At 29.5% G+C, this 12,046-nt stretch overlaps 1 protein-coding gene across 1 annotated transcript in view; it reads left to right on the top strand.

Moving 5' to 3' along the window:
• Window positions 1–10,935, top strand: part of LOC126769026 (uncharacterized) — a 158,866-nt gene extending 147,931 nt beyond the window's left edge. The window contains exons 5-7 of the mRNA XM_050487564.1: window positions 5,810–6,008; window positions 9,176–9,282; window positions 9,887–10,935. Of these exons, the coding sequence (XP_050343521.1) occupies window positions 5,810–6,008; window positions 9,176–9,282; window positions 9,887–10,009 (429 nt within the window). The 3' untranslated portion in view covers window positions 10,010–10,935. The remainder of the gene's footprint in view (window positions 1–5,809; window positions 6,009–9,175; window positions 9,283–9,886) is intronic.
• Window positions 10,936–12,046: the final 1,111 nt, after the last annotated feature.

The raw sequence follows: 12,046 nt of genomic DNA on the forward strand, positions 1-12,046 counted from the left end.
AGTGTTGTACACAGATTTAGATGGTTTTTATTCTGGCACATATACAATCAAAACATATACTTTCATGTTAGTGATTACAGCTATATTATTAAATAAAATCATATGAAGCAAATAACTCGTGTAGATGTTTGGAATTAACACTGTGAGTACTTCGCCTCAATTACAAGTGACTCTTGTATTCGTTTAATTTATCTCATCCTGCTTCTATTATATATGCGTGTTTAATATTCATTGTAGTGTTAGGTAACAATATTATTGATTTTCATTTAAGGATATATAAAAATATAATAACATTTTCTTATAGAACACGATGGCTAAAGAAATATTAATTGAGTTTATCGTATAATCTAAAATTGTAAGAAATACTGCAAAACACTCCCAGTTTTTGAACTAAAATCATAATATGAAATAAAAACTTTATAAATTATTAGCTAGAGCTTTAAAATTCTTCCTTAGTGCTAGCACTATATAAGTAGTAGTTTGAGCTTTGAGTTAACGTCAGTCAGTCAGTTATTCTTTTATATATATATAAAACAAAATAACATTCCGAATTCGATTTGTATTTATTAAATATATTAATGTAAATACATAAATGTATATTTCTAACATTCATTATACTAGAATCACTAAAAAGGCATCAATGCTCTACCTGTCTGATCCCGATCACTAATAGACCAACCAATATGTGGTCAAATATAATCAGATTCATAAATGAATAAAACCTACTCTTGCAAAAGAAGTAATTAAATGAGTGTAGTAACAAAAAAATATTAATTTTAAGACGTTAAATATATATATGGTCCCCCTAACAATAGAGTTAACATTCATATCTTCAAATGATAACGTTATGAATGAATCCCTGTTCAATATTTAGGTGCAGTAATTTATAAACGCTGGCTTGGTTCGCTATAATTGTACCATTTCTTATTCGTCAGATGCTTAGTGTTTAGCAATATTTGTTTTGCTGTGATCTTCAGTACTATTCTGTTAGTGCAATCTAAGAACTTATTTCATTACTCAAATTAAGTCAATTATCATAAGTCATAAGTCTATGGTGATATAGTATTTTGATGCGTGTGTTCTTAAAATGTTATAATTATTATGGTCAATGTCGCATATCACTTTCTGACATTTCAAGACCAATTTCTGCGTTGAGATTCGAGTTTGCTCTTACAGAATAGACCTACTTATTTGAGGGTTCAATGAGTCAAAGAATGACAACAAAACTTTTTACAGTTTCAATGAGATAAAACAAACAAGATTTTATGTTAAAAGTGCAAATAAAATTATGCATACTACAATAAATATTATATTAAATTATGCATACAGGTTTTAAAACAAATAGAATTAATGCACACGATGTAGATAATATTAAAGTTATGCCATAAATCAGTAATTATTATCAGTATGCTAAGAACCAGACACGGTTAAGAATCAAATCGTGAGTACAATAGAATTCCTTTTAGAACGGATTATTTGTTCACCGTTGGAAACTGTCGCAAGCGGTAGGAAATTAAAATTCATTACGTTTCATTTATTCCGACGATAATTGCTATAGACGACGACTACAGCAAAGCCAAGTTTCATTACTTACATGAAACGCTTAGTTGGTTTTACGAGTTAGTTATTGATTGTATCTCTCTAAAAACAATTAAGAGATATATAATTTTTAATAATATAAATGAACAATAATAAATATTTCACAATCAAACTAATTTAAAAAGAACATAAATATATTTTACTATATTATTTAAAAGTATTCATAATAAAGATATATTCGTATATTCCGCAAAAGTATAATATAAATAAAATATTCCCTTCGGTGTGAATGCCACAATTTTCAAACACTTAATGTTGTGGTTACAAAGCATGATAGTCTTTATCAGCCGAAGCTGGAAACGTTCCATTACAAACTTATCCACTTTAAGCCCTGATTGCACTCAGTCCAGTAATAGCAATTCTTTGCAGTTACAAGGAAAATTCGCAAGATTTCTATCTTAGGACTTTGAAACCATTGCACTTCTAGATTGTTCTCAAACTATTTCACATAATTACAACATTCTCAAACTATGTTAAGGAATTGTATTTCAAGTTCAAAGATTTGCAAGCTCAGGTAAGTTAATTTGATTTAGTTTAATAATAAATTGGAATTATTTAATATAATCGTTGAATACTGTGGTTGAAAATCAAATAGCAGTTTTCAACACACGCTCACCTTTCAAAACTACTAACGAGCACGATGGGACATGTTGTCGCATTTTTTGTGAAATAATGAATGTTTGAAAGTTATCTTGTTAGTGAAGTCTAGTGTTATTTATTTTCTGTAAAAAAAACCAAATAACATTGTCTCACCATGATAAGGATAAGTACGATGACACAAACACCCTTTTTATTTAATTCCTTACGATATTAATTAAGTTATTTTATATATACATTAAAGCCTTAATTAAACACAAATAAAAATTAAAAATAGTTATAGTACAAGTCATGATCGCGTGGAATGGTGGCAAGAATACTAGCAGCATTTCCCCTTTGATTTCCCTTTAAATATAATAATGATTATAAGGATATGGTACTTTACCAATCAAAGCAGCGTTTGGAGTTCTATATAACATGCATTTTATTATAAGTAACTGTATCCGGTGACTGCTGTACTAAGATTGTTAAATGAATGACTTTTTTTATTTATAATTGTATTTAGCAGAAAAATGTATAACATAACACGAGCGCCTGCGGTTTCACCCGCTTATAACCTAAAGAAATCACTAAAAGCAGACTTGTATATATAACATTTTTAGTTTAATTTTAGTGGGATATTAGTATGTATTGGTTTTTGCCGCACCCGAATCTAGAAAGGGCAACATACAATTGGCCATAAGAAAAACAGCATTTCCTTAAATCTATTTCGACCTATTTGAATGTATTTTATTGTGCTTTATTTATTGTGACTGCTAGCGATACCTTCTCAGGAAATTGTGTCCTTTTAAAACTGAACTCTAAATCTGTGTATATAAAAACTAAGTACTTATTATCAACTAACCATCTAAATATAATTTGAACAATACAATGACAAAAAAAAATGCCGTGACGAAACGAAATACCTCCCTAACCTATAAACTTTAACTTACAAAGTTATTTACAAACCGAAAACAAATACTTAAGTATGAATATTTTCAAACATTCTGAACTGTTCTGAAAAACTGTTGATGTGTCTATGTGTATCTCTATCTTATCTCGATATATTTCATAAAAAAATGCCATGTTTATAAAAACGCCTTTGCAAATAATGCAAAAGAAACCAAAAAAATATAAAGGACAACATTAAGAAGTCCGATAATCAATAGTAAAACAAAGAACCACATTTGAGTCATTTTAAACATATGAATTACGTACTTTTTGAAAAGCAAATAAATATATAAAAAATTTGTTATTTTATACAATAATTCACAATCGATATTTTTTTATTTTGCTAATAAAATCTTTATTTTTTGAGTTAGTAATCTAATAAAAATTTATGTTCAGGTACTAAATATGTAAGCAAAGACAATCATAAACCTTGTCAGAGTGACTGGCCATTTTTAAAATAAAATTACATTGATAATGCTATAGGTAACAAACAATTAAAAAAGATACTAAAAAGGTATTAAATGCTGGTTAGTATTTTAAAGCTGATCTGTCACTTTGTACAGTCGTTCTGATGTACACAACAGCCCGGCAATCGGCGCGCTTTTTTTTATGTTTGCCGGAAAGGCAAATGACTCTACTCCTAAGTGGTAGTAGAGTCCAAACGCGACGACGGCCGGTACAATCGGGAAGAATGTTCAGCACTAGCCGCCCCTGCCTTGCCAGCCCGAAAGATGCCTCTTCACTCGTTTGAAGGAAAAACGCCGACATGTTTAACCGACATGTACCAGCATAAGCTAAACCCTATTTTATATGATTAATAGATCTGAGCTCAACTTACATGGGAAGACTCTAAATCTCTGAAACTGTCCGTTTTTTAACTGTTGTTTTATTCCTATAAACTTTCAATCATCATCATTTTACAGACTATCATTTTGTACCTATAAAGGTAAAATTTCAGCCAATTAAACTGAACAGTTATTTTATGGCTATTTTATCGAATAAATGTTCGACGTGATTTTTTAAATTGACATAGCTTTTTATTTATAGGCTGATTGAAATAAAACCAACACTAAATTTTAAGTGAAATTTGCCACAATACATTAGTGAACCGTACCCAAAACAGAAAAGCCGTTACTGAGATTGTCGACCGGATATTCGACACTTCGTCTAAAATGTTGAATATTCGGCAGCCAAACATTACAATAAAAAAGAAATTTCTGTTTTATTCAAGTTATACTAAGAATAGTGAAGAATGAAACCAAAATGGAAATAATAATAGGAAACTGAGTGTTTATTCTCATTAAAGCTTTCTAGTATCATACAAAATATAATACTTTAGGTAGAACGTTTTCATCATTAAAATAGAAATTTTATATTTTTTAAATAATATATTATTAGTTCTTTCCTATAGGAACTTGCCTAGCGCACTGCTGTACTTTATAATTATCTTGTAGCGTAGAAATATTCTATCGTGTCCTTAATTAAGACAAGCGCGTAGTTCGTATTGTAGTTAAGTTAAATAAAAAAGTTTGTGTCTTTATGATTTCGGTACTCGACTATTCAAAATTTTATGGCAACTTACTTTAGAGTTAACAGTATGTACGTTTTTAAATACTAGATGAATTTAAAAATAAAATGGAACATCATTTATATATAGGTACGAATAGTCTATGATATAAGCTAACATCTATATGATATAAGATAACTATATATTAGCTATTACATGTTATTCGTAAAGACAGACAATTTAAAAGAAAACTGGACTTATAGGAATGTTGTTCATATAGAAATAAATTATTTAGTTTGTGATTAATGTGCCGCGCAATAGACAGTTCCTACTACAGCTACAAGCCCAGTGTTACCGGCCTAATATAAAACTGAAAACTCAGTATGCGAAATGCCTAAAATATCGCTAATTTCAAAGTTTTTTTTTCCGTTAGCTGCGATTACCATTGGACTTAATTTGAAATGGGTCATGGTAAAAAAACTACGTAGAAACATGGTAAAAAAAACTATGTAGAAAATAATTCACTTCTAATGATACTTTAAATCTTTTTTCATAGCAAAATGATATGTAACAATTGTTCGTATTTCTTATTATTTTTATTACACAAATAATAATATATACAGCTTATACAGCATACACTTTTGCAAATATAACCGTTTAATAACATTGTTAGGATGTTTAAAAACAATATTATTGTTGCAACAAAGCACTGTACTCGTAAATTTTTCACTCGTAAATATTTTAAGAGTTAAATTACTATATGTACAAAATCGTTTGTCCTAACTGCCTATAAGCACTCAGCCAAAACTACAGGGTCTGGAATGCAAAAATTTGAATACATATGTTTATTTTATTAAGTAAAACCACGCACCGGCAAACCCTCGGGTGTTGCAGATTTACAGAGGCGGTGGTAGTCACTTTCCATCAGGTGAGCTTCCTGCTCGTTTGCCCCCTCTTACATAAAAAAGTAAGTATCCGCAAAGGAAGAATTTTTCGAAATTACAACTTTACTTGGAGAAAATAAAATGGGTAATTTTGTGTGAGTTTTACCCGTAGGAAGTAAGGCCGAGAAGCTTACTGGCTATAATTACTAAAATATAATAAACAATGAAAGCTCACAGTTAATATTAAAAAAATGTTTGATCTCAATCATAAAACCCATATTAATTATTTCAGGATGTCATCCGACTAGAGACTCAGTACTGGTCTCTTGTAGAAATTCCGAAGCAAGAAAAGGCGGAGACGGTACCTGCGTTCGTACTGCGAGCCTGCGCTATCATGGAAAAGACACAAAAATCTGGTGAGGGTGTCAAGACGTCTTCTAAGCTTGCTGAAGAAGCTGCCGATAGAAGGGAACGAATAGAACGACTGAATGGTAATATTATATATATTTATTTATATATATCTGTAGCTTACACTAAAAAAACAAAGAAGAATAATGATAGACAAAAAGTAATGTTCTAAAAATTTTTTGAATTTCAAGAAGAAATTAATTTTTTTTCTAAATAATATCAAACTACATTATACAACCTACAAAACTTTACAGCGAGTATTTCAACGCCTTTTTCGTTTCATAGGTAAACTAGGAAGACCAAAAACCATGTTTACAGCAAATCCAGTATACCAGCTCAATTTTTAAATCGAACAAAGAGTAGCGACCATATCTATTTCCAATTTTCGACTGTTTGATAGTTTATTCTGCGTTTTCTCGACACTACTTGTTTCATTACATCAGTGGAACAAAATTTTAACTTTAAATTATTTAAATTAAAACTGCTTGGAATTTTTAAAATTTTATAAGTGCATTATGGAATGTAAATATTTTTAAGCATAATTTGTTTAATTGTTTTTTGTTTTACTAGTCAATGTAAAGCTTATATTCATATCAAGAATTTTCTTTTAAAAGTTTAATGATGAGAATTTAAAACGCACCCATTAATATAACTGGCTGTAATCCAACTATTCCAAACGTTTATTGAAATAGGAATTCCCAAATCGCGCCCTGAATTAGTCGACAGATGTCTATTAGGAAATAACATTCCCAAGTCGGCGCAACATTTTAAGGTTATTTTGTTTTAGTCTCTCGTAACATCTTTCTCTGAAGACATTTAATGATATAAAGTCAAACATCGATTCAGTTAGGTTAAACGCTTAATTTAAATAAAAGAGTGTTAGCCCCCCGATGTTAATGTGCCACTCCAAAGACTCCTATTAAAAATATTTGGAGTCTTATCTGCTTTGCTATTCCAATTCATCATCCTTAAGACTTAATACTTATTTGAATAAAGGCCAAATAATTGAGACCACGGTTGCTATGTTGAATATATGGTTGGCGCTACGTCTGTTTCTGTTATGATGTCATTGCATACCGAACAAAAATAAATAAAATCTAATATTATTTCAAAGTAGTGTAAATGTCATACATACATAGCAATATATGCCTCGCTTACTGCCTCGTTAATAAAAAAGTCATTGCTTTTCAACCAATATATTCTCAGAAGCAACCCGGAGTCTGTAGTTTGGCACATTCCTGTTCTTTGGCGTGCCTCGGAAAGCACGTAAACCCGTTTAAAGGAAGTTTGGCGCCTATACTTGACCGGTCGTGCTCAATTATCCATCACATTGGTTATGAGAGTGAGAGAATAAAGCGTGCACTTATATTTGCATACACACTTGTGCACCTAATGCTTTGCGCATTGGGTAGACATCTTGAGAACGGCCACTATGGTCGAAATCGGTCATGATTAAATCACGTCATATAATCAAAACCAATAGTTTGTAAAAAAAGTGATTTTGGATTGGCTTTGTCTTAATATTAACATTTGAAATTAATTATTTATTTGGTGTATGGTATCGGACTAACGATTATTCTTGGCACCCATAAGCCTTGTCAGCTTGATTGGTTGCTGTTTAAAAAAGGTAACTTTAATAAATTATGTGAAAGAACGTGATACTATAATAATCGAGAGATTTAAATATCTACTATTTTGCTCATAATTATTATATGAGAAAAATCTTACTTGGAACAGCCAAAGTTTGCTTCAGAATTTTGATTGTAAAAACAATTCAAGATAATACTAGGATACTTAAATGTAATTAGTACGAAACCTGAAAATGCTAATAATCCTTAGCTCTAATACTTCTCTATTCTAGTGGCTAACTTATATATACATTTCCCAGGTCTATAAGAAAGAATTGAATTTTTCTATCCATGGAATAGCGATTGTAGTTGTATTTGCATTTGCACTCACACACATTTCAGCACTACAATATCCCCTGCGCAATTGCTACTTTGCTTACTGCTATAGTTGTACTCCATCGGGAGGGCGTCATTATTGAACACACCCATAGGATAGCTAATCAAGATAAAATTTTGGAAAGTATGGCAAGGGAAACAATAGTGTCATGCACTCCCTGTGGGTACCTATTTGTTAGACGTATTATTCAGAAATATAAAAAAATGTAAGCGACTTGTTTTCAGAACCTAAAATAGGTTTTATTGCACTTTACAAACCACGCTTTTTACATTTTGTTTTCAAGTAATTTTTAAGTTTCTTTAATTATTGTATCTTCTATGATAAATCCATTAATTTACAGGCCCTATGATTTTAGCGGTCATATGGCCTTGTCACGCACACAAACCGGGCCTTGTGAAAGACATCATAATAGCTCATACATTACCATTTCTCAAGGCCGTGCTGTAACCTATAAAAATATATAAAAATATAAGAAAAAAAAAATTAATTCAAAAGTAAATTTAATTCGTTAAGTTCAACTAAAAAGCAAGTAATTGAAAGTATAAAATCAATATTTTCTACAACACTGAAATTTTAACGGTACCACTGTGAAGTTTTTCTGAATCTAACGTAAAAATAATTATTAAAATAAGTTAATATAATTATATAATAATTAATAATTTTTGACTCTTTAACTTTATACTTGTATGTCGGCTAGAAATACTTTTTAATAATTAATAATAAATAATTAAAGTAAATGTACGTTATTCTGTGATGTTTTTGTAATATAATATGAGAGAAAGTAATTTAATATATGATTTTTACCTATGCAAGTAGAATTATATTATAAACATAAAAATTCAACTACAAAACAAACACAAAGTGCCCAAAAGTCGTATCTAACTTGGAAACCAACAGGTAATTATCGTATAAGTCTTCAAACATAATTATGAGAAGTTTAACAACATAAGTTGACCAAGCAGATATTATAACGGTTTCTTATTTTATAGACAGTTTTTTTTGCAATGTTCCTCTCGAAGCCATTGACCATATTAATAATTGATCAGGAAAACAATCATTTTCGCACATAATACTAAAAGTTACAATTTCTGTTCATGAATATACTGATACCGATCGTAACAAAGAAAAAAAATTATTATTAAAATAAGTTTGTAAACAAAGAAGTCTTGCCCGAACGAATATAAATATATATACCCTCCTCCTTTTTGAAGTCGATTAAAAACTTATAAGAAAATTGCCCTACTATTATATTGCCCTTTAATTCTTATTTGGTGGACATTTTCAGATATGACGACATCTCAAATAGAGACTGAGAACACGCAAATGACAAATGATTTGTATCGTTTGCTTAAGAAGTACTCGGGCTTAAGGAATCTTATCAGAGAGCTTAAGGTAATATTTAAAATATTACTTGTTTCTTGTTTGAATCGTCACGCAAACACTTGTTATTATTTAATGAATTATTGTGTAGTCATACTTTAAGAGTTTCAAAATCGATTATCTACTCATATATAATAATTGATGTATAATTGAATAAAATTCCTAGGTTTCAATAATTAAGCAATTCAATATCACTTAAAAAATATGAGCAAAATATTTGTATTAATTATGTATTTGTATTAATGTAGTATTAGTATTAATTATAATATGCAAAAATATTTTAGCCGTGATATATTGATAAGAATTTTAACGAAATAATAAAGTTAAGGCATGAATTAAGTTCATCAAAAACAAAGTACAAACAAAACGCCAATTTCATATGTAAGGGTCTAATGTTTAAAGTTTAAGTAAATAAGTTACTTAAACTTTAAACATAATACTTAACTGAATTGCTTAATTAAAATTTTCTTTACAATAATTAACTTTAATTAGATTGTTTATTTCAGTATAAATTGAATTTAATTTTAATAATTTTTCTCAGTTAATTACTAAAAGTATAAAGCGAACAATTTAATACAATCAATGTAGTTTTTATGAAAGTATTTTAACTTTTCAGTCAGAGTACATGAGCTCGAAGATTTACCCGATGTTTCCGCGGTACACGATGCTAAAGGACATGATAAAGGATATAATGCACGACCCCGACTACATGGAGGTATGCCACGAGGTGGACCCTTAGCGCGGTGTGCGCAAATAAATGAGGACCTCCTTCACCGACCGTTCGCGGTCGAGACGTCGCTAGCTGAGTTATCCTCGGAATCCCTCTGAGGATACAGGTTGAAATTTCTTTGCCAATTTCGGATTAAGCGCGATATATGTTTGTCAGCTTTATTGCAGATATTTTCATCATGGTATTTTTTTCTCATTAAAGTTAAATATTTTAAGTACCAACGCGTCTCGCAAACTTAGTTTGCACAGCTTTTAAAAAATCATCTAAACGTAGCATCGTGCTTATCCTGTTAACGTATGGACATGTGGTTTACTTTGCATTACTAAGCCTTCAACGCAGAATTGACATATATCTTTCGTTATGAATTATAATATCAAAACTCCATTTGTTTAAATGATAGCAATAAGACTCGTGATATTTGCAATCAATTTAAGGACGGAGTAATCCATTATAATGTTTTTGAGTTCAATAAAATATTATTTTTAATTTTTCACTCCTTCCTGAACTTTCCTCTGCCCAAGCTGACTATTTAATAAGATCATCGGATGAGGAAAAATGGTGAAAGATGGAAAAACATATTGTGTTGCTAGCGTCGTGTAGTGTGACGAGTACTCGTTTATTTTGCGCTACACTATTTATTGGACATTATTTGTTAATTATGTGATTAATGTAAGTTAGATAAATATAGTATGTAAGTACTCGTCCTTTTTTGTTCCTTTTTTCTTATACCTCAAAATTTTTTATGATTACCTTTGCTTGATTATAAAATGTCTAACTTCATAAAACAATCATTATTAACAAAAGACACATATCCAACTGGGACAAAAATAATTAAATTTAAGGAAAAGCGCATGCTAAATGTTAACACGTCACTGTAATGTAATTGTTTCAATAAACATCCATGTATAAGATAGTCGTTTATAAAATATAATTATGTATAGGATATTTAGATCGCATCGCATTTTGCATATTTTGGAATATTTTAGTTAGGCCGTAAAAAATTTAGAGTATTTTTTATTAGAATTTAAATATTGTATTAATTATTCCGTATTTTCTAAGCTACTTATTTTTTTATATTTACAATTTTATCACTTTTAGAATAATAGTAGTAGTTTAATAAGGAAATCTGAATACGTTTTAGCATTACTCGTTTGTTTATTTTCTACAAAACATATCAAACTTTTAGTATATGGAATACCCAAATCCATATATATTTGCATTATATATTTATATAATCATCATTAGTAGACATTTTAATGATATTGTTATTACAATAAGTAAACATTAACAAATATATTTCATGTGGGCATATCGTAGTCGTAGTTTTTAGGTAAGCGTTTAAATTCTTTTAATTTTGAATATTACAATGATGTAATAACAATAACAAACAAAAAGTACACAATAACAACAATATCATGTTCACCTTCAAGATTAAAAAAAGATGAAAAAACAACAAAGAAAAATAATATTCCGTCTTCAAAATAATTCAATTATTTTTAAAAAGTTGTAATAGGCTAAAGTAAAAATGTAAAAGTCATTTCAACATAATTATTATGAAATTAATTACTATCCTATAAAATGTATTATGAAAAAACATATCGTATTATTTTTTTAAATTAACTTATTTATGATTATTTTTTTAAACACATAGAATATGTACGAAATGTTAAATTAAAAAACATTGACAATGCTTAAGAAACCTTTAACTAAAATTTTATTTTATAAAAATATACATAACTATTTTATAAATTGATTATATATGACTTCATGTGCTTACATGTTTTCATAAGAGTAATCTTTTAATATAATAAGTGATGACGTAAACAATCCGTGGCACCAAATCTTATTTTTTTTTACTAAGGCCTATTCTCCTTTTGAGAGGTTTAGAGCTTACTCAACTAAGCTGTTCCAAATCGGGTGGGTATATGAATACACATGTGGCAGTATTTTAGTGAAATTAGGCACATACAGGTTTTCTCGTCATCGGTTAAGATTCACGCGTTCTAACCACTCGGCCATCTCGGCTTTTGGTTACAACCACTGAAT

The sequence above is a fragment of the Nymphalis io genome, chromosome 6, assembly GCF_905147045.1.
Source record: "Nymphalis io chromosome 6, ilAglIoxx1.1, whole genome shotgun sequence".
Lineage (NCBI taxonomy): Eukaryota > Metazoa > Arthropoda > Insecta > Lepidoptera > Nymphalidae > Nymphalis > Nymphalis io.